The following is a 27,856-nucleotide window of genomic DNA, read 5'->3' as shown; positions in this document are numbered from 1 at the left end:
AGTCTCAGCTACTTAGTGAGGCTCCCAGCAACTTAGTGAAACCCTGTTTCTAATTAAAATATAAAATAGAGCCGGGAATGGTGGCACACGCTTGTAATCCCAGCATTTGGGAGGCTGAAACAGGAGGATCGCGGTTCGCAGACAGCCTCAGCTACTTAGTGAGGCCCTGTGCAACTCAGTGAGACCCAGTTTCAAAATAAATAATAAAAAATTGGGCAAGGAGTGTAGCTCAGAGGTCAAATGCCCCTGGGTTCCATCCCCAGAGCCACAAAAAAAAATTTTTTTAAATATATAAAATAGATCTGGGAATATAGCCCGGAGGTAGAATGCCACTGGGTTCCATCCCCAGTACCACACACACACACACACACACACACACACACACACGCACACACACACACACACACACACACGAAAGAAAGAAAGAAAGAGAAGAAAAGAAGCAGGGTCTTGTAAGAAAGAAAGAAAGAAAGAAAGAGAGAAAAAAAAAGAAACAGGGTCTTGTTAGGTTGATGAGAGTCTCACTACTTGAACCTGCAATCCTCCTATCTCAATTTCCCAAGTATTGGGATTACAGGCCTTTGCCACCGCGTCTGGCTACTGCAGACCATCTGGAGATGAGACAGACAGGAAGAAGAATGAAAAAGAAGGCCGTTTTGTTATGGGAGCTAGGAAGACAGAGCAGAAGTAAAAAAAAAAAAAAAAAAAAAAATCATATTTCTCACAAAGGACTCCTGAGATTTCTTAACCTCCCCACTTCCCCTCTGCAGAGTGAACACGCATGGTGAGAGGGGCAGGCGGGAGGGTGAGGAAGCACAGTTTTTGCTAAAGGTCGCTCTTTTCTACAGGGCTGGAGCGCAGTCTCACCTCCTTCTCCCTTCTGATGGTGGGCATGCTGGAGTTGCCACTCATCCTGTCTATAGACATACCCGGGTCTCCAGCTCGGCCTCCCCATGCAGCCAGCCACAGCCAGGGATGGCCTCTTTCGCCTGTGCGCCTACTTGGAGGAACTCGAGGCCATGGAGCTTAAGAAATTCAAGTTATATTTGGGGACGGCGGCGGCAGAGTTGGGGGGTGAAAAGATCCCCTGGGGCCGAATGGAGACAGCCGGTCCTCTGGAAATGGCCCAGCTGCTGGTGGCCCATGTCGGGGCCGGGGAAGCCTGGCTGCTGGCTCTGGACATCTTTGATCGGATCCACAGGAAGGACCTATGGGAGAGAGGCTGGAGAGAGCACCCGGTGAGCGGTAAGGAGGTCCTGGGCCAGTCTAGCCTGGAATCCCACAGTTCTTTGTCCTCTCGGGATACCCCCAAGCCCAGAAGACCAGGGTCCCAATTTCACCCCACTGGGCTTTGTTCATGCTGGTTTCTGTTGGGAACACCCTCCCTGTATCTTCTTTGACTAAATTTTTTTTTTTTTTCAGTATTAGGATTAAACCCAGGGGTGCTCTACCATTGAGCTACCTCCACTACTCTTTTTATTTTATTATTATTATTATTAAGTTTTAGGCCAGGTATGGTGGCGCAAGCTTGTAATCCCAGCATTCGGGAGGCTGAGACAGGAGGATCGCGGTTCGGCAACAGCCTCAGGTACTTAGTGAGGCCCTCTGCAACTCAGTGAGACCTTGTTTCAAAATGAAGAATAAGCCGGGCGTGGTGGCGCAAGCTTGTAATCCCCGCTCTTGGGAGGCTGCGACAGGAGGATACCGCAGGTTCAAAGCCAGACACGCTGGCTTAAGAGACCCTATTTCCAGATAAAAATATAAAAATAGGTCTGGGAGTGTAGCCCGGAGGGAGGTAGAAGGGTTTCCAGGAATTCCAGTACCAAAAAAAAATTAAAAATAAAAATAAAAATTGGGCTGGGGGTATATCTTGGAGGCAGAACACCCCCTGGGCTCAATCCCTAGTACCACACACACACACACACACAAAATGAGGAGGTACTGGAGAGAGAAGCTAGGGGCATTCTGCCTTTGAGCTCTATCCCAGCCCTTTTTATTTGTTTTTGGGTTTTTTTTTTGTTTTGTTTTGTTTTGGTGGTTACTGGGGATGGAACCCAGAGGCTTTCTACCTCTGGGCTATACTCCCAGACCTATTTTTATGTCTTATTTGGAAACAGGGTCTCACTAAGTTGCTGAGAGCCTCACTAAGTAGCTGAGGCTGGCTTCGAACCTGTGCGATCCTCCTGTCTCAGCCTCCCAAGAGTGGGGATTACAAGCGTGCGCCACCACACCTGGCTCAGCCCTTTTTATTTTGAAACAGCCTTGCTTAGATGCTGAGGGATTCACTAAGTTGCTGGGTTCCATCCCCAGTACCACATACACACACACAAAATAATCATAGCATGTATTATTTTTTTTCTCTACTATTGCATCTATTGTGTAAAGAAATGCAACAATGCAGGTGGTGTTTAAATTATTGTAAGGTGGGTGTGGTGGCGCATGCTTGTAGTCCCAGCATTTGGGAGGCTGAGACGGGAGGATGGCGGTTTGCAGACATCAGCTACTGAGTGAGGCCTTCTGCAACTCACTGAGACCCTGTTTCAAAATAAAGAATAAAAAATAGAAGTAGGGGTGTAGCTTGGAAGTAGAATGCCCCTGGGTTCTATACCCAGTACCAAAAAAAAAAAAAAAAAAAATGTGTGTGTAAGCCAGGCATGGTGATGCATGCTTGTAATCCCAGTACTTGGGAGGCTGAGACAAGAGGATTGTGGTTCACAGCCAGCCTCAGCTACTTAGGGAAACCCTCAGCAACTTCGTGAGACCCTGTTTCAAAGTAAAGAATAAAAAAATTGGGCTGGGGGTGTAGCTTGAAAGTAGAATGCCCCTGGATTCAACCCCCAGTACCACCACAATAAATAAATAAAAATTTAAAATAAGAAAAAAAGGCTAGGGGGTGTATTTCGGAGGTAGAATGCCCAGCTGCCCCCTACACACAAACACACACACACACACACACACACACACACACACACACACACACACACAGCTCAGGGCAGCCAAGAAGGGCTCAGCAGATAAACAGGACCTTTGAGCCCTTTAAAGTAAGTTCCTCTATTGCCTGTGTCCTCAACAGGGGGACGCCCCCCCCACCCCCAGTCAAGAAGAGGGGAGAGTTTTCTCTTGAGATTTTCTTCTATTTTCCAGTGGTTATGGCTGGAAACAGTGAATCGGGTGAGCGTTTGTTGAATGAATAATCAATTTCTGCTGGTAACTGGCTGTACACAGTCGCTTCTGCAAAGCTTAGCAATGCATAGTTAATGAGATGCGCTGGCAACTGCCTAGCATCTCTGGGGAAAAGAATCCCTAACGACTGAAAACACAAGGGCCCTCATTTGTAGCATTTGTTAATTTTTGTGGCATAAATACCTTCAAGTGCAGCAGATTTTGAGGCACCATTGTGAAGTCAACCAGCTTATAATTTGTAGAGATTTAACCCATAAAGTGTGACGGGAAGACATAACCTCTTAGGGGTTTTTCAGGTACTATCTTGCCTGATTTCTTTGCCCTTTGTCTCATTCTTAGAGAATATTTTGAAGGTTTCTTGGGCGTGGGCATGGGAGGGTGGGCCACATCTGTATGTAGGGACACACAGAGAAATTGAAATGGTATCAGCAGTAAAATAAGAAAAAAAGTATAAATGTACTTATGCATGATTTTGTATAATTATACTTAATTATACAAGTTTTACATATTTATTTTAAGAAATGGAAATAACTTACCAGTATAGAATATAAAATAAAGTCCCTCCTTCCTCCCTCTTTCTCCTATATCTCTCTCAGCATTAATAACCCATAATAGTTTTTTATTTCATTTTATTTTGTATGTGTGTGATACTGGAGATTGAACCCAGGTGAACCCAGAGGTATTCTACCTCTGAGATATACCCTAGACCTTTTTTTAAATATATACATATTAGCCGGGCGTGGTGGCACACGCTTGTAATCCCCGCGCTTGGGAGGCTGAGACAGGAGGATCACACAGGTTCGAAGCCAGCCTCAGCTACTTAGTGAGGCTTTCAGCAACTTAGTGAGACCCTGTTTCTAAAATAAAGTATAAAATAGGTTTGGGAGTATAGCCCGTAGGTAGAAAGCCTCTGGGTTCCACCCCAGTACCACCCCCCAAAAAAAAAGAATAAAATAAAAAAAAGAATAAAATAAAAAAAGAATAAAATAAAATAAAATATATATATATATTGAAAGTTAAACCCAGAGCCCAAAGGCATTCAACCCCCAGGCCTATTTTCTTTTTTCTTTTTTACTTTCTCCTTTCTTTCTTTCTTTCTGGTGGTACTGGGGGTGGAACCCAGAGGCTTTCTACCTACGGGCTATACTCCCAGACCTTTTTTTTTTAATATATATTTTATTTGGAAACAGGGTCTCACTAAGTTGCTGAGAGCCTCACTAAGTAGCTGAGGCTGGCTTCGAACCTGTGCAATCCTCCTGTCTCAGCCTCCCAAGCGCAGGGATTACAAGCATGCGCCACCACGCCCAGCTATTCTTTTGGTTTTGTGGTACTGGGGATTGAACCCACTTAGCTGCGGAAGGCTTCACAAGTTGCTGAGGCTGGCCACCTGTAATTCTTGTACTTGGGAGGCTGAGAAAGGAGGATCTCATAGGTTCACGGTCAGCCTGGGAAGAGGGGAATAAAAAGATGATAAGTTCACAGGCCAGACAGTGCATGTGAAGTGGGTCCCAGGGGTGGAGAGGTGGGTTCACTGTATAGGAACTTTGATGTAACAGTAGCTAATATTTAGTGCTAGCCAGGTGTGTGCTAGCAGCTCTCCCCTGAATTTCTGTTCCAGTTACTCCGCCTGGTGGCCTGTGCTCACTTGGGAGGCAATCAGCCCACCTTCTGGAAGTCTGTCCTGGCACTCCAAAAAAAGGTGAGCTACTAGCTATGTACCCGTTAACTGCATATTACCGACTCCACAGCCAAGGGCAGGTCCAGCAGAAAGGATAACTACTTACTGTTGGTGTGAAACAAGACACCCTACGGGGTAGTTGCAGAGTGCATGTGTGTGTGTGAATGACACAGAAGCCCCAACTACTTCAACCTACGGGGTAGTTGCAGAGTGCATGTGTGTGTGTGAATGACACAGAAGCCCCAACTACTCCTTCATAGGTTTCTTTTTTTTTTTTTTTTTTTGGTGGTACTGGGGATGGAACCCAGGGACCCTCTACCTCCAGGCTACACTCCCAGACCTATTTTATATTTTATTTGGAAACAGGGTCTCACTAAGTTGCTGAGAGCCTTGCTAAGTAGCTGAGGCTGGCTTCGAACCTGCGCGATCCTCCTGTCTCAGCCTCCCAAGCACAGGGATTACAAGCCTGCGCCACCACGCCCGGCTTCCTTCATAGGTTTCAAGTCAAATAATCTATGTTTAAAGTCAACCTTCCACATCAATTCCTGAGACTTGTCATCCCCAGTGGTGGCCCACACCTGTAATCCCAGTACTTGGGAGGCTGAAAAAGGAGGATTGCAGCTTTGAAGCCTCAGCAACTTAGTGAGACTCCCAGCAACCTAGTGAAACCTGTTTCAAAACAAACAAACAAAAAGGGCAGGGCCAGCCGGGCATGGTGGTGCATGCTTGTAATTCCAGCATTTGGGAGGCTGAGACAGGAGGATCATGGTTTGTGACCAGTCTCAGCTGCTTAGTGAGGCCCTTTGCAACTCAGTGAGACTCTGTTTCAAAATAAAGATTAAGAAATAGGGCTGCGGGCTGGGCCTGGAGGCCCAGGCTTATAATCCCCATGCTTGGGAGGCTGAGACAGGTGGATCGCACAGGTTCAAACCCAGCCTCAGCTACTGAGTGAGGTTCTCAGCAACTTAGTGAGACCCTGTTTCCAAATAAAGTATAAAATAGGTCTGGGAGTATAGCCCGGAGGTAGAAAAGCCCCTGGGTTCCACCCTAGTAACACACACACACACACACACACACACACACACACACACACACATCCAGAGATAGAAAGCCCTAGTTTCCATCCCTAGTACCAGCAAAAATAAATAAATAAATAAATAAATAAATAAATAAATAAATAAATAAAATGAAAGGGTCCTGGGATATAGGTAGCAGGTCCCTGGGTTCCCTTCCCCCAAAAAAAGGGCTGAGGGTATAACTCAGGGAGGGGTAGAGCACTTCTGGGTTCGACCCCCAAAATAACACACACACACACACACACACACACACACACATAAATAAAGCTAATAAGATGGGCATGATGGTACACACTTGTCATCCCAGTATTTGGGAAACTGAAACAGGAGGATACCAGGTTCGAGGACAGCCTCAGCAAGTAGTGAGACTCTCATTAACCAAGGGACACCCTGTTTCAAAATAAAAATAAAAAAGCCTGGCATGGTGGCGCAGGCTTGTAATCCCAGGACTTGAGAGGCTGCGATAGGAGGATTGCGGGTTTGCAGACAGCCTCAGCTACTTAGTGAGGCCCCCTGCAATTTATTGAGACCCTGTTTCAAAATAAAAAATTAAAAAATAGGGCTGGGGGGGGGTATAACTCAGAAGCAGATGTCCCTGGGTTCAATCCCCAATACCTTAAATAAATAAATAAATAAATAAATAATAAATATTAAAACAAACAAAAACTGGGCTAGGGGAGGTGTAGCTTGGAGGTAGAATGTCCCTGGATTCAACCCTCAGTACCATAAAAAACAATTGTGTAAGTAAATAATTAACTGATGGTCCCCCACCCCATCTCTCCAGACCCCCAGGAAACTTACAGGGACTACATCCGCAGGAAATTCCGGCTGATGGAGGACCGCAACGCACGCCTCGGGGAAAGCGTCAACCTCAGCCACCGCTACACCCGGCTGCTCCTGGTGAAGGGGCATGCCAGTCCCACCCGGGCGCGACAGAAGCTTCTGGGCACGGGCCAGGGACACGCGAGAACCATGGCACAGCAAGCCAGCCCCGTCCAGCTGGAGGCCCTCTTCGAGCCGGACGTCGAGCGCCCGGAGCCCCCGCGCACCGTGGTCTTGCAGGGCGCGGCGGGGATGGGGAAGTCCATGCTGGCGCACAAGGTGATGCTGGACTGGGCGGACGGGAGGCTCTTCGGAGGCAGGTTTGATTACCTCTTCTACATCAGCTGCAGGGAGATGAACCGGAGCGCGGCCGAGCGGAGCGCGCGGGACCTCATCTCCGGCTGCTGGCCCGAGCCCTGCGCGCCGGTGCAGGAGCTGGTGCGCGCTCCCGAGCGCCTCCTTTTTATCCTGGACGGCTTTGACGAGCTCAGGCCGTCCTTCCACGACCCTCAAGGCCAGTGGTGCGTCTGCTGGGAGGAGAAAAGGCCCACGGAGCTCTTCCTCAGCAGCCTGATCCGCAAGAAGCTGCTGCCCGAGGCGTCGCTGCTCATCACCACGCGACCCTCGGCCTTGGAGAAGCTCCAGGGCTTGCTGGAACACCCGAGGCACGTGGAGATCCTGGGCTTCTCCGAGGCGGAACGGAAGGAGTACTTCTACAAGTATTTCCACAGCGCGGAGCAGGCGAAGCTGGTTTTCAGCTTCGTGCGGGACAACGAGCCCCTCTTCACTCTGTGCTTCGTTCCCATGGTGTGCTGGGTGGTCTGCACCTGTCTCCGGCAGCAACTGGAGGGTGGGGGGCTTTTGAGACAGACGTCCAGGACCACCACAGCCGTGTACACGCTCTACCTTCTGAGTCTAATACAGCCTAAGCCGGGGACCCCCACCCTCTCAACCCCGTCCCACCAGATGGGCCTGTGCTCTTTGGCGGCAGAGGGCCTCTGGAACCAGAAAATCCTGTTTGAGGAGCAGGACCTCCAGAAGCACGGCCTGAACGGGGCGGATGTCTCCGCCTTCCTGAACGTGAACATCTTCCAGAAGGACATCAGCTGTGAGAAGTTCTACAGCTTCATCCACCTGAGTTTCCAGGAGTTCTTTGCTGCCATGTACTACATCCTGGATGACTGGGGTGGTGGACTGGGCCCGGAGCCCACCATGCGGAGACTGTTGGCTGAATACGGGTTTTCAGAGAGGAGTTTCTTGGCACTCCCGGTCCGCTTCCTGTTTGGACTACTGAATGAGGAGACCAGGAGCTACCTGGAGAAGAATCTGAGCTGGAAGGTCTCCCCTGACATCAAGATGGAACTGTTGGGGTGGATCCAAAGCAAAGCTCAGAGTGAGGGGTCCACCCTGCAGCAGGGAGCCCTGGAGTTCTTCAGCTGTTTGTATGAGATCCAGGAGGAAGATTTTATCCAACGGGCCCTGAGCCACTTCCAAGTGGTCGTGGTCAGCAACATTGCCACCAAGATGGAGCACATGGTCTGCGCCTTTTGCGCAAGGAGCTGCAGGAGCATCTTGGTGCTTCACTTGTACGGCGCTGCCTACAGTGCAGAGGACGACGACGGCCCGCCGGGGACCTCTGGGACCCAGACCCGGTCGGTGGACTCCTCAGTCCCCCCACCTCGGCTTCCTCTCCAAGTCCCTGCTTTTAATTGGTGGTTTTTACATAGGGATGATTTGACAGCCTCTCCCCAAGTCGTGCGTGACACTATCTGGAGACATTTTGGTTGTCGCACTGGCAAAAAGCAAGATGTGACTGACATCTAGTGGGTACAAACCAGGGATGCTGAAAAAAAAAAATATCCACAGTGTGCAGGGCTGTCCCCACTGCAAGGAATGGTCTGACTCCAAATATCAGTAGTGTCACAAGATGAGCGTGGTGGAGGCATGACCACAATCCCGGTACTCGGGAGGTAGAGACAGGAGGATTGCACGTTAAAGACAGCTTCGGCCCTCAGCAATTTAGTGAGACCCTGTTTCAGAAAAATAGAAAAGGGCTGGGCATGGAGCTTGGAGGTAGAATGCCTCTGGATTCAATCCCCAGTAACCCCTCACCCCCAGCAAAATAGTGCCACAGCTGAGAACCTACTCTTCCACAACACCTACTGGGACTAAATTGGGGTTCAGGTCAAGGAGAATCTAGTCAGTCAACTATTTTTATGATGACCACGATAATGATGTTGTTGTTGTGGAGATTGTGTTAGTACTGGAGATTGAATTCTGGGTCTCCTACCTCGAATTACACACCCAACCCTATTTTATTTTTTATTATGAAATGCTATCTTGCTAAGTTGCTGAGGCCCTCCTCAAACATGCTGTCCTTCTGTTTCAGCCTTCCAAGTACTGGAATTGCAAAGATGCATTGCCAAATCTATTATATTCATTTAAGCTGGCCGTGGTGGTTCACGTTTGTAATCCCAGCATTTGGGAGGCTGAAACAGGAGGATCACAGTTTGCGGACAGCCTCAGCTACTTAGTGAGGCCCTTTGCAACCCAGTGAGACCCTGTTTCAAAATAAAGTATAAAAAAATAGGGCTGAGGGTATAGTTTGGAGGTAGAATGCCCCTGGGTTCCATTCCCAGTATCAAAAAAAAAAAAAAAGAGAGAGAGAGAGAGAGTAATATATTCATTTATTTTTGAGGCAAGATCTTCCTAAATTGCCAAGACTGACTTGAACTTGTGATCCACCTGCCTCCAGCTTCTAAAGAATAAAAATAAGGCTGGGGGCATACCTTGGAGATAGAATGGCCCTGGGTTCCATCCCCAGAACTGAAAAAAAAAAAAAAAAAGGCATCTGGCAGACAAAATCTTTCCTTGACCCCTGATCCAAGGATCTGAGTCTGTTCCTACAGCTCACTAGCTATAGACAATAGGGCAGGTCAATCTGAGTGTGCTGGCACATGCTTATAATCCCATTATAGGGATATAATATATATAATCCCATTATAGAGATCCTCCTGAGATAGGAGGATCTCAGTTTGCAGACAGCCCTGGCTAATACTTAGTGAGGCCTTTTGCAACTCAGTGAGACCTTGGTTCAAAATAAAGAATAAAAAATAGGACTGAGGGTGTGGCTCAGAGGTAGGTTTCATCCTTAGTACCACCAAAAAAAAAAAAAGAAAGAAAAGAAAAAATCAGGTTAAGGGTGTAGCTCGAATACCTCTAGGTTCCACCCCCAGTACTGCAAAATAAATAAATAAAGTGATCGGTGTCTCTTCCCACAGACCTGAGAGGAACCTGCTGCCAGCCGCTTACAGTGAACACCTGGTGGAGACTTTGTGCACCAACCCCAACCTGATAGAGCTGGCATTGTACCGCAGTGCCCTGGGCAGCCGGGGGGTGAAACTGCTCTGCCAAGGGCTCAGGCACCCCAGCTGCAGACTTCAGAACCTGAGGTGAGTTCCTGCTAGACTGCAAGCTTCTGCTGGTCCCAACCATAGCCTCCCCTGGGGTGACCAGAAAGGCTCCTGGGCAGCAGTATCAGTATGTATCCGTGTGCAAGCGCTGCTGTAACAAACTGGGTACCTTCAACAACTGGATTCACTTTATCACAGTCTGGAGGCTACAAATTCAAGGACGGGGATGGGAAGGGCTGGTTTCTACAGAGGCCTGTGCAATCCGCCTGTCTCAGCCTCCCAAGCCCAAGCCCAGCTTTCAGTAAGAATACTTCTAATCCATCAGCAATGTCTGAGAAACAAAGGTCCCCTTGCCTTCAACTCCCCAGTCACTGGGGCTAAAGGGGTGCACCACCATGCCCAGCTAACCTAGCTCTTTTCAGCTGGGCGTGGTGGTGCACACTTGTAATCCCAGTACTTGGGAGGCTGAGACAGGAGGATCGCAGGTTCATGGCCAACCTCAGCAACTTCGTGAGGCCCTCTGCAAACTTAGTGAGACCCTGTTTCCAAATAAAAAAATAAAAATTAGGGGCCATGCGTGGTGGCGCATACTTGTAATCCCCGTGCTTGGGAGGTGGAGACAGGAGGATTATGCAGGTTCGAAGCCAGCCTTGCTGGCTTAAGAGACCCTGTTTCCAAATAAAAAATAAAAACAGGTCTGGGAGTGTAGCCTGGAGGTAGAAGGGTTTCTAGGAACCCCAGTACCACCAATAAATAAATGAATAAATAAATAAATAAATAAATAAATAAATAAATAATTGGGCTGAGAGTGTAGCTTGGAGGTAGAATGCTCCTGGGTCCAATTCCCAGAAGCACACACACACACACACACACACACACACACACACACACGCACACACGCACACATACATACACACATAATACATACACACACAAAATGATTTAACCTAGTTCTTTTCTCCTCTTCATCTTAGGCTGAAGAGGTGCCATTTCTCTGCCTCTGCTTGCCAGGACCTTGCAACAGCTCTCATAGCCAATAAGAATTTAATAAGAATGGATCTAAGTGGCAACAGCCTGGGACTTCCAGGCATGACTCTGCTTTGCAAGGGGCTCCGGCATCCCCGGTGCAGGCTGCAAATGATTCAGTGAGTCTTCATCCCTGGGAATAAGTGCCTTTCTTCTTCTTTTATTAAAAGAAATAAAGCTGGGCGTGGTGGCGCACGCTTGTAATCCCAGCATTTGGGAGGCTGAGACCTGAGGATCATGGTTCATGGACAGCCTTAGCCTTAGCTACTTAGTGAGGCCCCTTGCAATTCAGTGAGACCCTGTTTCAAAATAAAGAACGAAAAATAGGGCAGGGAGTGTAGCTCAGAGGTCGAATGCCATCACCAGACCCGCAAAACAAAAAAGAAGTTTAAACCAGGCATGATGACATATCATGAAATCCCCGTACTCGGGAGGCTAAACCAAGAGGATCATGGGTTCATAGCCAGCCTCAGCTACTTTGTGAGGCTCTCCACCACTTAGTGAGACCCTGTTTCAAAATAAAGAATAAAATATATAGCTGAGTGTAGATCACAGGTAGAATGCCTCTGGGTTCAGTCCCCACTACTGCTAAATAAATAAATAAATAAATAAATAAATAAATAAATAAATGTAGTGGTGCATGCTTATAATCCCAGTTCTTATGAGGTTAAGACAGGAGTAACACAGGTTCAATGCCAGCCTCAGACATTTAGTGAGACCCTGTTTCAAAATAATAAAACATGAGCCGGGCGTGGTGGCTCATGCTTGTAATCCCAGCATTTGGGAGGCTGAGACCGGAGGATCGCGGTTCGCGGACAGCCTCAGCTATGTAGTGAGGCCCTCTGCAACTCAGTGAGACCCGGTTTCAAAATAAGGAATAAAAAATAGGGCAGGGGGTGTAGCTCGGAGGTAGAATACCCCTGAGTTCCATCCCCAGACCCGCAAAAAAAAAAAAAAAAAAAAAAAATAATAATAATAATAATAATAAAAAAACATAATGCCGGGCATGGTGGTGCATGCTTGTAATTCCAGCATTTGGAGGCTGAGACAGGAAGATCCCGGTTCGTGGACAGCCTCAGCTACTTAGTAAGGCCCTCCGTAACTTAGTGAGATCCAGTTTCAAAATAAAGAATAAAGAGCCTGGCGTGGTGGCGCACACTTGTAATCCCCGCGCTTGGGAGGCTGAGACAGGAGGATCACACGGGTTTGAAGCCAGCCTCAGCCACTTAGTGAAGCTTTCAGCAACTTAGTGAGACCCTGTTTCCAAATAAAATATAAAAAAGTCTGGGAGTATAGCCCGGAGGTAGAAAGCCTCTGGGTTCCACCCCCAGTACCACAAAAAAAAAAAAAAAAAAAAAAAAGAGAGAGAGAAAAAATAAAGAATAAAAAATAGGGCAGGGGGTGTAGCTCAGAGGTTGAATGCCCCTGGGTTCCACCCCCATACATGCAAAAAAATAAAAATAAAATAAGGCAGAGGGTGTAGCTCAGAGGTCAAATGTCCCTGAGTTCCATCCCTAAACCCACAAAATAAATAAATTAATAATAATAATAAATTTAAAAGGGCGGGAGGTGTAGCTAAGAGGTATAATGCCACTGGGTTCAATCTCCGGTATCATAACCACACACACACACACACACACACACACACACAAACACACACACACAGAATGCAGGTATAATCCCAGTTCTTGGGAGGCTGACACAGGAAGATCACAGGTTGGGGGCCAAACTTAGTGACTTGGCAAGATCCTGTTTTAAAATAAAAAATAAAAGCCGGGCGTGGTGGCGCACGCTTGTAATCCCCGCGCTTGGGAGGCAGAGACAGGAGGATCGCACTGGTTCGGAGCCAGCCTCACTGGCTTAAGAGACCCTGTTTCCACATAAAAAGGTAAAAAAATAGGTCTGGGCGTGTAGCCCGTGGGAGTGTATCCCGGAGGTAGAAGGGCTTCCAGGAACCCCAGTACCACCAAAAAAATAAAAATAAAATAAATAAAATAAAATAAAATAAAAATGAGGGTGTAGCTCAGAAGTAAAAGGCCAGTAGGTTCAGTTCCCAGTACAACACACACACACACACACACACACACACACACACACACACACGAGGATGTGCACATGTTATGTGCATGACTGTGCCATTTTATATAAGGTATGTGAGTGCTGCAGATACGGGTAGTGTTCTTGAGGGGTCCTAGAACAAGTCCCCCATGGATGTGGAGGGATGATGGTATAGCTCTGTTGGGCTGGTTGAACTGGCTGGGGCAAGAGCCATCAGGATACAGTGCTGAAGAGGCTCCTCCTCACGTCCCTTCTCTCCCAGATTGCGGAAGTGTCTAGTGGAGGCTGAGGCTTGTCGGGAGATGGCCTCTGTGCTCTGCACCAACCCACACCTGCTGGAGTTGGACCTGACTGGAAATGCCCTGCAGGACTCTGGCCTGCAGCTGCTGTGTGAAGGACTCAGGCATCCGGGCTGCAGGCTGAGGACCTTGTGGTGAGTTCTCAAAGGGGCTGATGCGGAAGGTAAAGCTGCTCAAATCCAATGATGGTGGAGAAATGCAGGTACTGTGTACACAGAAACCTGCACAGCAGCACTGTTTACACAGCTGAAAGCCAGAGCAAATCAGGCAGGAGGGCATGTACCTGTAATCCCAGTGCTTGGGAGGCGGAGACAGGAGGATTTCAGGTTCCCAACCAGCTTCAGCAACTTAGTGTGGTCCTCTGCAATTTGGTGAGATGCTGTTTCAAAATAAAAAATAAGCCAGGTGTATGACACATTCTTATTAATCCCAGCACTTGGGAGGTTGAGATGGAGGACTGCAGGTTCCAGGACAGGCTCAGCAAATAGTGAGACTCTTATCCTGTTTCAAAATAAAACTAAAAAAAAATCAGGCTGGGGAGAGCCGGGCTTGGTGGCTCACGCTTGTAATCCCAGTACTTAGAAGCTGAGACAGGAGGATACAAGTTTGTAGCCAAACTCAGCTACTTAGTGAGGCCCCCCACAACTTAGTGAGACCCTGTTTCAAAATTAGAAATAAACCCAGCATGGTGGCACACGCTTGCAGTCCCAGCATTTGGGAGGCTGAGACTGGAGGATCGCAGTTCGCCGACAGCCTCAGCTACTTAGTGAGGCCCTCGGCAACTTAGTAAGACCCTGTTTCAAAGTTAAGAATAAAAGCCGGGTGTGGTGGTGCACGCTTGTAATCCCCACGCTTGGGAGGCTGAGACAGGAGGATCGCACAGGTTTGAAGCCCGTCTCAGCTACTTAGTGAGGGGTCTCAGCAACATAGTGAGACCCTTTTTCCAAACAAAATATAAAATAGGAGTGGGAGTGTAGCCTGGAGGTAGAAAGCCTCTGGGTACCATCCCCAGGACCACAAAAAATATATAAAAATAAGAAACAAAATAAAGAATAAAGCGGGGGGGGGGGGGGGTGGCGCACGCTTGTAATCCCCGAGCTTGGGATGCTGAGACAGGAGGATTGCACAGGTTTGAAGCCAGCCTCAGCTACTTGGTGAGGCTCTCAGCAACTTCGTGAGATTCTGTTTCCAAATAAAAATATAAAAATAGGTCTGGGAGTATAGCCTGGAAGTATAAATCCCCTGGGTTCTACCCTCAGTACCACCACCAAAAAATAAATAAATAAATAAATAAATAAATAAATAAATAGGGCAGGGGGTGTAGCTCGGAGGTTGAATGTCCCTGGGTTCCATCCCCAGACCCGTAATAATAATAATAATAATAATAATAATAATAATAATAAGGAGTTGGAGGAGGAGGAATAAGCCGGTCGTGGTGGCGCACACTTGTAATCCCAGCATTCGGGAGGCTGAAACCGGAGGATCGCAATTCGATGACAGCCTCAGCTACTTAGTGCGGCCCTTTGCAACTTAGTGAGACCCTGTTTCTTTTTTTTTTTTGGTGGTACTGGGGGTGGAACCCAGAGGCTTTCTACCTCCAGGCTATACTCCCGGACCTTTTTTATATTTTATTTGGAAACAGGGTCTCACTAGGTTGCTGAAAGCCTCACTAAGTAGCTGAGGCTGGCTTCGATCCTGTGCGATCCTCCTGTCTCAGCCTCCCAAGTGTGGGGATTACAAGCGTGCGCCACCACGCCCGGTGACCCTGTTTTCAAAATAAAGAATAAGCCGCTGGGCGTGGCCCCCGCGCTTGGGAGGCTGAGACAGGAGGATCGCGCAGGTTCGAAGCCAGCCTCAGCTGGCTTAAGAGACCCTGTCTCCAAATAAAATATAAAATAGGTCTGGGAGTGTAGCCCAGATGTAGAGGGCCCCTGGGTTCCATCCCCAGTACCACCAAAAAAAAAAAAAGAATAAGCCGGGCGTGGTGGCTCACGTTTGTAATCCCCGCGCTTGGGAGGCTGAGACAGGAGGATCGCACAGGTTCGAAGCCAGCCTCAGCTACTGAGTGAGGCTTTCAGCAACTTAGTGAGACCCTGTTTCCAAATAAAATATAAAAAAGTCTGGGAGTATAGCCCAGAGGTACAAAGCCTCTGGGTTCCACCCCCAGTACCACCAAAAAATAAAAATAAATAATAAATAATAAAATAATAGGGCAGGGGATGTGACTCGGAGGTCAGATGCCCTTGGGTTCCATCCCCAGACCCGCAAAAAAAAAAAAAAAAAAAAAAAAAAAGAGAAATAAAAGATAGGGCTGGGCATGTAGCTTGAATGTAGAATGTGCCTGGGTTCTGTTCCTAGTACCAAAACAACAAACAAACAAACAAACAAACAAAAAAAACCACCAGTCTGGAGGTATAACTCAAGGGTAGAAGGCCACTGGGTTTAATCCCTAGTACAAAAAATAAAAATAAAAATAAGACCAGGTGTGGAGGCACACACTCATGCTTGCAATCCCAGCATCCGGGAGGCTGAGACTGGAGGATTGCAGTTGGGACAGCCTCAGCTACTTAGTGAGGCCCTCTGCAACTCAGTGAGACCCTGTTTCAAAATAAATTAAAAAAATAGGGCAGGTAGTGTATCTCGGAGGTCGAATGCCCTTGGATTCCATTCCCAGACCTGTGAAAATAATAATAAAAAAATAAAATAAAAAATAAAAAATAATTTAAAAAATAGGGCTGGGGGTGTATCTCAGAGGTAGAATGCCCCTAGGTTCCATTCCTAGTACCACACACACACACACAAAAAAAAAAAAAAAAAAAAAATAGGGCTGGGGGTGTAAGTCAGAAGTAGGATGCCCCTGGGTTCCATTCCTAGTACCACAAAAAAAAAAAAAAAAAAATAGGGCTGGGGGTGTAAGTCAGAAGTAGGATGCCCCTGGGTTCAATCCCCAATACCACAGAAAACAAACAAACAAAAATACTACTATGTCAGCCTGATGGGGTGGCCCACACCTATAATCCCAATACTTAGGAAGCTGAGACAGGAGGACTGCAGGTTTGAGGACTATTGCAGGTTTTTTCTAGCCCAGGCTGCTGGCTTCGTAGTCCTGCCACAAAATGTCACTGCTCAAGGCAACTTCCTGACAATAGTCTTCTCACATGATAACAACATGAAGCCTGATCTAATAATTTTGAGAGAACTTAATAAATTGGAGTCAGGGACTGGGGGTATACTTTAGAGGTAGAATGCCCCCAGGTTCAACTCCCAGTACCACACACACACACACAAAGAAAATGAGCAAAAGATTGGCATGTCCATAAATGAAGGTATCCCTGCTAATCTTACTATGTGTGGGGAGGAAGGAGGGGAAAGCAAGGTGGGATAAAGAAGGAAATGCTAGCCGGGCGTGGTGGCGCACGCTTGTAATCCCTGCGCTTGGGAGGCGGAGACAGGAGGATCACGCAGGTTCGAAGCCAGCCACACTGGGTTAAGAGACCCTGTTTCCAAATAAAAATATTTTTTAAAAAAGTAGGTCTGGGAGTGTAGCCCAGAGGTAGAAGGGCTTCCAGGAACCCCAGTACCACCGGAAAAAAAAAAAAAAAAAAAGGAAATACATCAAGTTGTGTGTATGTATTTATGTATCACTTTTTTTTTTTTTTTTTTTTGCAGTACTGGGGATGAAACCCAGGGGCATTCGACCTCTGAGCTACACCCCCTGTCCTATTTTTTTTATTCTTTATTTTGAAACAGGGTCAAAATAGGTTGCAAAGGACCTCACTAAGCAGCGGAGGCTGTCCACGAACTGTGATCCTCTGGTTCTCAGCCTCCCTAATACTGGAAGTACAAGCGTGCACCACCACGCCGCCTGGCTCAATATTTTATTCTTTATTTTGAAATGGGGTCTCACTGCATTGCAAAGGGCCTCACTAAGTAGTAGCTGAGGCTGTCCACAAAGCAAACCGGAACCCTCCTTTCTCAAGCTTCTCAAATGCTGGAATTAGAAGCATGCGCCGCCATGCCTGGCTTTTATGTATCACTTTGAATCTCACAGTAACATGAAGTTTCAAAGCACTAATGAAAATAGAGGAAAAAAAGATCACAGATGTGTGGGGAGAGATTCAGCACAGCACAGAGAACCCTCCACAGTGTGCATTCATCTGGGTTTTGTGCAGGCTGAAGATTTGTCACCTCACGGCTGCTGCCTGTGAAGACCTGGCCTCCACCCTTACTGTGAACCAGGGCCTGATGGAGCTGGACCTGGGCCTGAATGATCTGGGGGACCCTGGGGTGCTGCTGCTTTGTGAGGGCCTCAGGAATCCCAAGTGCACGCTCCACACCCTGCGGTGAGTCCTACTCTCCACCCCTGGGGCTTTCCACAACAGTTTTTTCTCCTCCTTCCTTTTCTTCATCTTCTTGGTGGTACTGGGATTGAAACCAGGGGCATTCTATCTCCAAGCTACATCCCTTGTCCTGTTTTATTTCAGTGTGTGTGTGTGTGTGTGTGTGTGTGTGTGTGTGTGTGTGTGTGTGTTTCTGGGAGTTAAAGCAAGCTAGGGGCATTTTACCTCTGAGCTACATCCCAGTCCTATTTTATTTTATTTATTATTATTTTGTGGAACTGAGGATTGAACCCAAGGCAGTCTATATCTGAGCTACACCCCAGTCCTATTTTATTTTTTTTAGCTTGAAACAGGGTCTCACTAGTGTTAAGTAAAATAAAAATGTGGGTACGGTGGAATGTGAAAAACACGAGAGAGGTCCGGTACACGTGGCATTCACTTTAATTGCACGGCTTTCTCGGGAGATCGGGGCTGGGCAGTTGCAATGAGGCCTGCACGCTGATCAGAGGCTAGAAGAGGCGGGCTCTTCTTTTTATGCATCTCGGGGGGAGGGGTTTACACGTGGGAACGCGCAATTCTCGCGGGGGTTTCGGCCCCCTGCCCGCGCAGAGGTCACATGAGTGCAGGTCGGACTTATCAACTAGGTTACTGAGAGTCTTGCTCGTGTTGTCAAGATTGTCCTTGAACCTGAGATCCTCCTGCCTCAGCCTCCCAAGTACTGGAATTACAAGTGCGCGCCACCACGCCTGGCTTGTTCTAGCTTCTTGAAAAGCCCATTTGCTTAGCTGTCCCCTTTGTGCCCAGAGAAATTTGACTCATGTTTGAGACTCAGGACAAATGCCATGTTCCCATGGATTCCCTCCTTAATCCCTAGGTAAATTCTGAATTACAATTTTTACAAATTTTCTTTTTTTTTCTTTTTTTTTTGCGGGTCTGGGGATGGAACCCAGGGGCATTTGACCTCCGACCTATACCCCTTGCCCTATTTTTTATTCTTAATTTTGAAACAGGGTTTCACTAAGTTGCAGAGGGCCTCACCAAGTAGCTGAGGCTGTCAGCGAACTGCGATCCTCCAGTCTCAGCCTCCCGAATGCTGGGATTACAAGCGTGCGCCACCACGCCCGGCTACAATATTTACAAATTTTCTTATTTATTTTTTATAATAAATAATATATTTGACCTACGACCTACACCCCCTGCCCTATTTTTTATTCTTTTATCTTGAAACCAGGTTTCACTCAGTTGCGGAGAGCCTCACTAAGTAGCTGAGGCTGTCCGCAAACCACGATCCTCCTGCAATTTTTACAAATTTTCTAACACTGGATGAGCTTACTTTCCCCCTGGGTATTATTTAGCACAGTTTAGAATTTATATGTGCGCGCATGCGTGCATTTGTGCGTGTTGTGCATGGCATCCCAAAAGCACAGGAACTGCATTCACTCTACCCTCCAATGGCTAGTAAACGGCCTGGCTCAGAGGAGCTTGAAAACACTTGTTTTTTTAGTGAATGGTATTAGAGATTGAACTCATGAACATTCTACCTCTGAGTTATACCCTAGCCCTTCCTTCCTTCTTTTTTTCCTTTCTTCCTCTTTTCCTTCCTTCTTTTTTCCTTCCTTCCTTCCCTCCCTCCCTCCTTTCTTTCTTTCTTTTTTTTTGCGGGTTTGGAGATGGAACCCAGGGGCATTCGACCTTTGAGTTACACCCCCTGCCCTATTTTTTATTCTTTATTTTGAAACCAGGTCTCACTGAGTTGCAAAGGGCCTCACTAAGTAGCTGAGGCTGTCCACGAACCGCGATCCGGGTTTCAGCCTCCTGAATGCTGGGATTACAAGCATGCGCCACCACGCCCAGCTTCCTTCATTTCTTTCTTTCTTTCTTTCTTTCTTTCTTTCTTCCTTCCTTCCTTCCTTCCTTCCTTTCTTCCTTCCTTTCTTTCTTTCTTTCTTTCGTAGTCCTAGGGACTGAGCCCAGGAGCATTTGACCTCCAGCTACACCCCCAAGCCCTATTTTTTTATTATTTATTTTGAAATAGGGCCTCACTAAATTCCTGAAGGCCTCACTAAGTAGCTGAGGCTGACCGTGAACCTGTAGTCCTCCTGTCTCAGCCTCCCAAGTACTGGGATTGCAAACCATGTGGCTCTCTTGTTTTGTTTTGATGGTGCTGGGGATCAAACCCAGGACATTGCACCTACAAGGCAAGTATTTTACCACTGAGCTACATCCCAGCTCCCTATTTTATTTTACTTTGAAACAAGGTCTAAATAAGTTGCTGAAGATGGGCATGGTGGCACACGCTTGTAATCCCAGTATTTGGGAGGCTAAGACAAGAGGATCACGGTTTGCAGACAGCCTCAGCTACTATTTAGTGAGGCCCTTTGGAACTCAGTGAGACCGTTTCAATATGAAGAATAAAATATAGGGCTGGGAGCCGGGCGTGGTGACACACGCTGGTAATCCCAGCATTTGGGAGACTGAGACCGGAAGATCCCGGTTCGTGGACAGCCTCAGCTACTTAGTGAGGCCATCTGCAATTTAGTGAGACCCTGTTTCAAAAATAAAGAATAAAATATAGGGCAGAGGGTGTAGCTCGGAGATCGAATGCCCCTGGGTTCCATTCCTCAGACATCCCCCCAAAAAAATAAGGGTGGGGGTGGAGCTCGGAGGTAGAATGCCCCTGGGTTCCATCCCCAGTACCATAAATAAATAAATAAATAAATAAATAAATAAATAAATAAATAATAAATAAAAAAGTTGCTGAGAGCCTTGTTAAGTTGCCGAGGCTGCCTTTGAACCTGAGGACCTACTATCTCGGCCTCTCAAGTACTGGGATTATCACAGGTGGGTGCCAGGCTTTTTTATACTATTCTCTCACTTCCTCCCTATGCCCTTCCTTTCTGTTTCTCCCTTCGTCCTCCCTGCCTGACTCTGTCTTCTGGCCCATCCCTCTCAAGGATAGATTGTCAGGGCCCCGGGTTGGCACAAGCCGCTGGAGGCATTTTTGGAAGGACCAGTGCCAAACCTGCTTGGGCTTTCTGCCTCTGCAGGTTGGGCGTGTGCCGGCTGGGCTCTGCGGCCTGCGGGGCTCTCTCCGAGGTGCTACAGGTCAATGCGCACCTGTGGGAGCTGGACCTGAGCTTCAATGACCTGGGAGACCAGGGCTCCAGGCTGCTGGCTGCGGGGCTGCGCCACCCCAACTGCAGACTCCAGAAGCTGTGGTGAGCCTCCGGGTGAGGAGGGAGGTGTGAGGGGTGGGAATGTTGTTAAATTGCTGAGACTGGTCTGGAACCTGTGATCCTCCCGTCTCAGCCTCCCAAGTGCTGGGATTATGGGTGTGAGGCACTGTGCCCTGCGTTAGCCTTAGATAGCTTTTTTACTTTTCTTTCTCGACTGAACCCAGGGATGCTTTACGTCCGAGCTACACCCCTACCTCTATTTTTATTATGTATTTATTTATTATTTATTTAATTATTTTATTTTATTTGGTGGTACTGGGGTTCCTGAAAACCCTTCTACCTCCGGGCTATACTTCCAGATACCTATTTTTTTATGTTTTTATTTGGAAACAGGGTCTCCTGAGCCAGCGCGGCTGGCTTCGAACCTGTGTGATCCTCCTGTCTCCGCCTCCCAAGCGCGGGGATTACAAGCGTGCACCACCACACCCGGCTTATTCTTTATTTTGAAACAGGGTCTCACTAAGTTGCAGAGGGCCTCACTAAGTAGCTAAAGCTGGCCACGAACCACGATCCTCCAGTCTCAGCCTCCCGAATGCTGGGATTGCAAGTGTGCGCCACCACGCCCAGCTTTATTCTTTGTTTTATTTATTTATTTATTTATTTATTTATTTATTTATTTATTTAGTGTGTGTGTGTGTGTGTGTGTGTGTGTGTGTGTGTGTGTGTATACACCCCCAGCCGTATTTTTTACTCTTTATTTTTGAAACAGGGTCTCACTAAGTTGCAAAGGGCCTCACTAGGTTCTATCCCTAGTACTGCAAAATAAAAAAGAAAGGAGAAAGAAAGAAAGAAAGAAAGAAAGAAAGAAAGAAAGAAAGAAAGAAAGAAAGAAAGAAAGAAAGAAAGAAAGAAAAGAAGGATAAAAAATATCGCAGGGGGTGTAGCTCGGAAGTTGAATGCCCCTGGATTCCATCCCCAGACCCGAATTTTAAAAAAAAAGAGGGTGTATTCATTTCGAGTCACCCCTCCATGCCAGTCTGGCATGGGGCTGTATTTCTATTTTCTGTATTTCTATCTTTCTAATAAACTTCTTTAAATCTTCAAAAAAAAAAAAGAAAGAAAGAAAAGAAAAGAAAGGCATTAGCAGCCATGGTGTAATGGCACACGCTTGTAATTCCAGCATTCGGGAGGCTGAGACAGGAGGCTCACGGTTCGCAGAAAGCCTCAGCTACTTAGTGAGGCCCTTTGCAACTCAGTGAGACCCTGTTTCAAAATAAAGGATAAAAAATAGGGCTGGGGGTGTAGCTTCGAGGTAGAATGTCCCTGGGTTCCACCCCTAGTACCACAAAAAGAAAAGAAAAGAAAAGAAAAAAAAAGAAAAGAAAAGAAAAGAAAAAATGGCATTAGCTAAGTGTGGTGGTGGTCCTCTATAATCTCAGTACTTGGGAAACTAAGATCCCAGGTTCAAGGCCAGCCTCAGTAACTTAGTGAGACCTTGTTTCTCTTTTTTCCTTTCTTCTTTTTTTTATCCTTTGCAGTACTGAGGATTAAACCCAAGGGCATTCTTCCTCCAAGCTATACCCCATCCTTATCCCTATTTTTTTTGTGTGTGGTACTGGGGGTGGAACCCAGAGACTTTCTACTTCTGGGCTATACTCCCAGACCTTTTTTATATTTTCTTTGGAAATAGGGTCTCACTAAGTTGCAGAGAGCCTCACTGAGTAGCTGAGGCTGGCTTTGAACCTGTGCGATTCTCCTGTCTCAGCCTCCCAAGTGCGGGGATTACAAGCGTGCGCCACCACGCCTGGCTCCTATCCCTATTTTCTTCTTCTTTTTTTTTTCATCCCCAGACCCGCAAAAAAAAAAAAAAAAAAAAAAAATTAATAAGTAAACGAATAAATAAATAAATAAATAAATTGGAACCCTAAAAAACTTCAACCCGATTCCTTTTGAAAATGAGGTTGCCCCAAAGCAGCACTGATGGGTGTCTCTAACCACTGTCTTTTCTTCAGGTTGGACAGCTGTGGCCTCACAGCCAAAGCTTGCGAGGATCTGTCTTCCACCCTGGCGACCAACCACACCTTGACTGAACTTTATCTGACCAACAACGCTCTGGGAGACACAGGTGTCCAGATGCTGTGTAAGAGACTGAGACATCCAGATTGCAAACTTCGTGTCCTCTGGTGAGAGATGGTTCCTGCTTTTTTTTTTTGGAAGCTGGAAAACGGGGTGGTGGGGTGGTGGTTTGCACTAAGGAGCCTGGGGGTAAATAGCTGAGATTCACAGCTTAGAGGAACAAATTAAATTTGGAAATACTATTTAATAGAGGTCTATTAAATTTGGAAATACTGCCAGGTGCGGTGGCGCACGCTTGTAATCCCAGTACTTGGGAGGCTGAGACAGGAGGATCGCACAGGTTCAAAGCCAGCCTCAGCTACTTAGTGAGGCTCTCAGCAACTTAGTGAGACCCTGTTTCCAAATAACATATAAAATAGGTCTGGGAGTATAGCCTGGAGGTAGAAAACCTCTGGGTTCCAACCCTAGTACCACCAAAAATAAATAAAATAAAAAATAAATAAAATAGGTCTGGGAGTATAGCCTGGAGGTAGGAAAAGCCCCTGGGTTCTACCCCCAGTACCATGAAAAAAATTAAAAAATTGGAAATACTAGCCTGGTGTGGTGGAGCATGCCTATAATCCCAATAATTGAGATGCTGAGACAGGAGGATCAGAGGTTGGAGGTCAGCCTCAGCCACACAGCAAGGACCTCAGCAACTTAGTGAGACTCTCTTTCAAAATAAAAAATAAAAGCCGGGCGTGGTGGCGCATACTTGTAATCCCCAGGCTTGAGAGGCTGAGACAGGAGGATCGCGCAGGTTCGAAGCCAGCCTCAGCTCGCTTAAGAGACCCTGTTTCCAAATAAAATAGAAAATAGGTCTGAGAGTGTAGCCCGGAGGTAGAAGGCCCCTGGGTTCCATCCCCAGTACCACCAAAAAAATAAAAAATAAAAAGAGCTGGGCATGGTGGTGCACACCTATAATCCTAGCACTTGGGAGGCTGATAGGAGGATTGCAAGTTCCAGGACTACCTCACCAATGTAGGGAGATTCTCAGTAACCTAGTGAGACTGTCTTATTTATTTATTTATTAACTTATTTATCTATTTATTTATTGCGGTACTGGGGATGGAACCCAGTGGTATTCTACCTCCAAGCTACACCCCCAGCCCTATTTTTTATTCTTTATTTTGAAACAAGGTCTCACTGAGTTCCAGAGGGCTTCACCAAGTCGCTGAGGCTGTGGGCAAACTGTGATCCTCCAGCTCATCTCAGCCCTCCTGAATCCTGGGATTACAAACGTGTGCTACCACACCCTGTTTTAAAAAAAAGGGGTGGGGGGTTGAGGCTCAAGAATGCCCCTGGGTTCAATTCCCTGTGCCACAAAAATAAATACAAATAGGGCTGGGGTGCTGGATTACAACACATGCCTGTAATTCCAGTACTTGGGAGGCTGAGACAGAAGAATCAGATTTGAGGCTAGCCTCAGCAGCTTAGCAAGATCCTGTTTCAAAACTAATATAGGAGCCGGGAGTGGTGGTACATGCTTATAATCCCAGCATTCCAGAGGCTGAGACTGGATTGAGGTTTGCAGACAGCCTCAGCTACTTAGTGAAGCCCTCCTCAACTTAGTGAGACCCTGTTTCAAAATAAAGAATAAAAAATAGGGCAGGGGTGTAGCTTGGAAGTTGAATGCCCCTGGACTCCATCCCCAGACCCGCAAAAACAAACAAATAAATAAATAAATAAATAAATAAATAAATAAATAAATAAATATTTTTAAAATAGGGTTGAGGGTGTGGCTTGGAGGTAGAATGCCCCTGAGTTTAAACCCCAGTAACACACACACACACACACACACACACACACACACACACACACACGGCTGGGAAGGTAGCTCAGAAGTAGAATACTCCTAGGTTCAACCTCCAATACAAAAAAAAAAAAAAAATTGGGATAAATTTCATTCATTATCCACTTCTATCACTAATATTGTAGAACTTGATAAATTACTGTCCAAGGTATTCCTTTTTTATTTTTTCTAGTACTGGGAGTTGAACCCCTGAGCTACACCCCCCAGCTCTATTTATTTATCTGCATTTTTTTGTGTGTGTGTGGTGCTGGAGATGGAACCCAGGGGCATTCTACATTTGAGCTACACCCCCAGCCCTATTTTTTATTCTTTATTTTGAAACAGGGGCTCATCTGAGTTACAAAGGACCTCACTAAGTAGCTGAATGAGGCTGTCTGTGAACCGAGATCCTCCTATCTCAGCCTCCCAAATGCTGAGATTACAAGCATGTGCCACCATGACCGGCTTTCATTTTTTTTTTTTTTTTTTGGCGGTACTGGGGCTGTAACCCAGTGGCATTCTACCTCCGAGCTACACCCCAAGTCCTATTCTTTTTTTTTTTTGGGGGGGGGGTGTCTGGGGATGGAACCCAGAGGCATTTAACCTCCAAGCTATATCCCCTGCCCATTTTTTTATCCTTTATTTTGAAACAAGGTCTCACTGAGTTGCGGAGGGCCTCACTAAGTAGCTGAGGTTGTCCGCGAACCACGATCCTCCTGTCTCAGCCTCCCGAATGCTGGGATTACAAACATGCGCCACCACGCCCAGCTCCAAGTCCTATTCTTTATTATTTATTTTGAAACAGGGTCTCACTAAGTTGCAGAGAACCTCACTAAGTTGCTGAGGCTGGCAGTGACCTGTGATCCTCCTGTCTCAGCCTTCCAAATACTGGGATTACAAGTGTGTACAACTATGCCTGGCTTACCCTATCTTTTTTTTTTTTTTTTTTTTTTTTTTTTTTTTTTAGTGCTGGGGATGGAGCCCAGGGACATTCTACCTCCAAGCTATACCCCCAGCCCCATTTTTTTATTCTTTATTTGAAACAGGGTCTCACTGAGTTGCGAAGGACCTCACTAAGTAGTGCATGCTTGCAAATACATAAAATCAGGAGTTGCGGGGCATGGTGGTACATGCTTGTAATCCCAATACTTGGGAGGCTGAGACAGGAGGATCACAGGTTCAAAGCCAGCCACAGCAATTTGTTGAGGCCCTCCAGTTTAGTGAGACCCTGTTTACAGATGAGAAATAAAACTGGCCTGGAGGTATAACTTGGAGGTAGAATGCCTTTGGGTGTAACCCCAAGTACCAAAAAAAATAAAATAAAATTCGAAGTAGTGACACATGAGCAGTAGCACAGGCCTATGATCCCAGTTGCTCAGGGGGCAAAGTTTGAGGCCAGCCTGGGAAATATAGGGAGATCCTATCTCAAAAAAAAAAAAAAAAAAATTAAGTTAGGCACAGCATACACCTGGAATCCCTTTACTTGGGAAGCTGAAACAGGAGGATTGCATATTTAAGGCTAGCCTCAATTAGTGAGCCTCACCAACTTAGCAAGACCTTGTTTCAAAATAAAAATAGATAAACAAATAGAGTTAGAGGCATAGAAAAACCCCAAGATTTGTCAATTAAAAATCACTACAAGCCGGGCGTGGTGGTGCACACTTGTAACCCCCTCGCATGGGAGGCAGAGACAGGAGGATCGCGCAGGTTCGAAGCCAGCTGCGTACACTGGCTTAGGACACCCTGTTTCCAAATAAAAATGTAAAAAAAAAAAAAGGTCTGGGAGTATAGCCCGGAGGTAGAAGGGCTTCCAGGAACCCCAGTACCACCAAAAAATAATAATAATAAATAATAAAGATAATAATAAAAATAAGTCAACAAAATTGGGCATGGTGGCACAAGCTTGTAATCCCTGCATTCGGGAGGCTGAGACAGGAGGATCATGGTTCAAGGTCAGCCTTAGTTACATAGAGAGGCTCTTTGCAACTCAGACCCAGTCTCAAAAAAAATAGGGCTGGGGTGTAGCTCGGAGGTAGAATGCCCCTGGGTTCCCTCCCCAGTACCGCAAAAATAAATAAATAAATAAATAAATAAATAAATAAATAAATAAATAAATAAATAAATGAAAAATCACAACAGAGCACTGTAATGCTCTTTCCTTTCTCCTTCCTGTGTGCCTTCAGGTTATTTGGGATGGATCTGAATAAAGTGACCCACAGGAGGTTGGCAACGCTCCGGGCATCTAAACCTTCCCTGGACATTGGCTGCTGAACGGCTCTCGGAACCTCAAGACTGAGGAAGAAGTCAGGAGTGTCCTCCCGAGACCACAGCAAGGACCAGGCTCCTTATTCATCCTCTGGACAAATTCAGATGGAAGCAACAACAACAACAAAATCCTATTCTAATCAACATTTGATGGGACTTTTCAGATTGATTATCTCGGCGCTCCGTACTTTAGGGAACAGCTGAAAGGTTCCCACAGAGGATGTAAAGCCCAGATACTGGGTGCGATTCAGCCCTCCAGGGGATGCTGGGCTGGTCGACTACCGGAGCGGGTGTGACTGCCACCTAGTGGCCAGAGCCTGAAATGCTCCACACCCTCCCTAGTACTCCAGAGAATTTACCCCCAAAGCCACAGATCCCGTTCTCAGATGGGCTGGGGTGTGGCTCTGTGAAAAGCACTTGCCAAGCCAGCCTGAGGTCAGGCTGCAAGGAAGGAAAAGGGTTGTTTGGGTAGAAATTGGAGCAAGCATCCATCTCTTGGAATTCTATGTTGGCAACAGATTTAATGATCCTTGCTGGAAGAAATCGTGCAGGAAAACCTGTTTTGTCTAAGACTAGCCCCTGCCAGGGAAATCCCAGGACCAAGATTGGACAT

General features: G+C 46.6%; 1 protein-coding gene across 2 annotated transcripts; it reads left to right on the top strand.

Moving 5' to 3' along the window:
• Positions 1-953: 953 nt before the first annotated feature.
• NLRP12 (NLR family pyrin domain containing 12) lies at positions 954-27,249 on the top strand (the record flags this gene model as incomplete). 2 transcript variants are annotated; one of them, XM_080703216.1, is made up of 10 exons in its annotated part: positions 954-1,245; positions 4,802-4,882; positions 6,722-8,411; positions 10,041-10,211; positions 11,147-11,317; positions 13,519-13,689; positions 17,728-17,898; positions 20,943-21,113; positions 23,084-23,254; positions 27,162-27,249. In XM_080703216.1, the coding sequence occupies 10 exons, from the start codon at positions 954-956 to the stop codon at positions 27,247-27,249; spliced, it is 3,177 nt and encodes a 1,058-aa protein (XP_080559342.1). The 2 variants fall into 2 exon arrangements, with proteins under 2 accessions (XP_080559342.1, XP_080559343.1); XM_080703217.1 differs by lacking the exon at positions 20,943-21,113.
• Between the last annotated feature and the right edge of the window lie 607 nt (positions 27,250-27,856).

This window comes from Muscardinus avellanarius (genome assembly GCF_963383645.1).
Source record: "Muscardinus avellanarius genome assembly, chromosome: 10".
Lineage (NCBI taxonomy): Eukaryota > Metazoa > Chordata > Mammalia > Rodentia > Gliridae > Muscardinus > Muscardinus avellanarius.
This window is presented reverse-complemented; position numbering and strand designations above follow the sequence as displayed.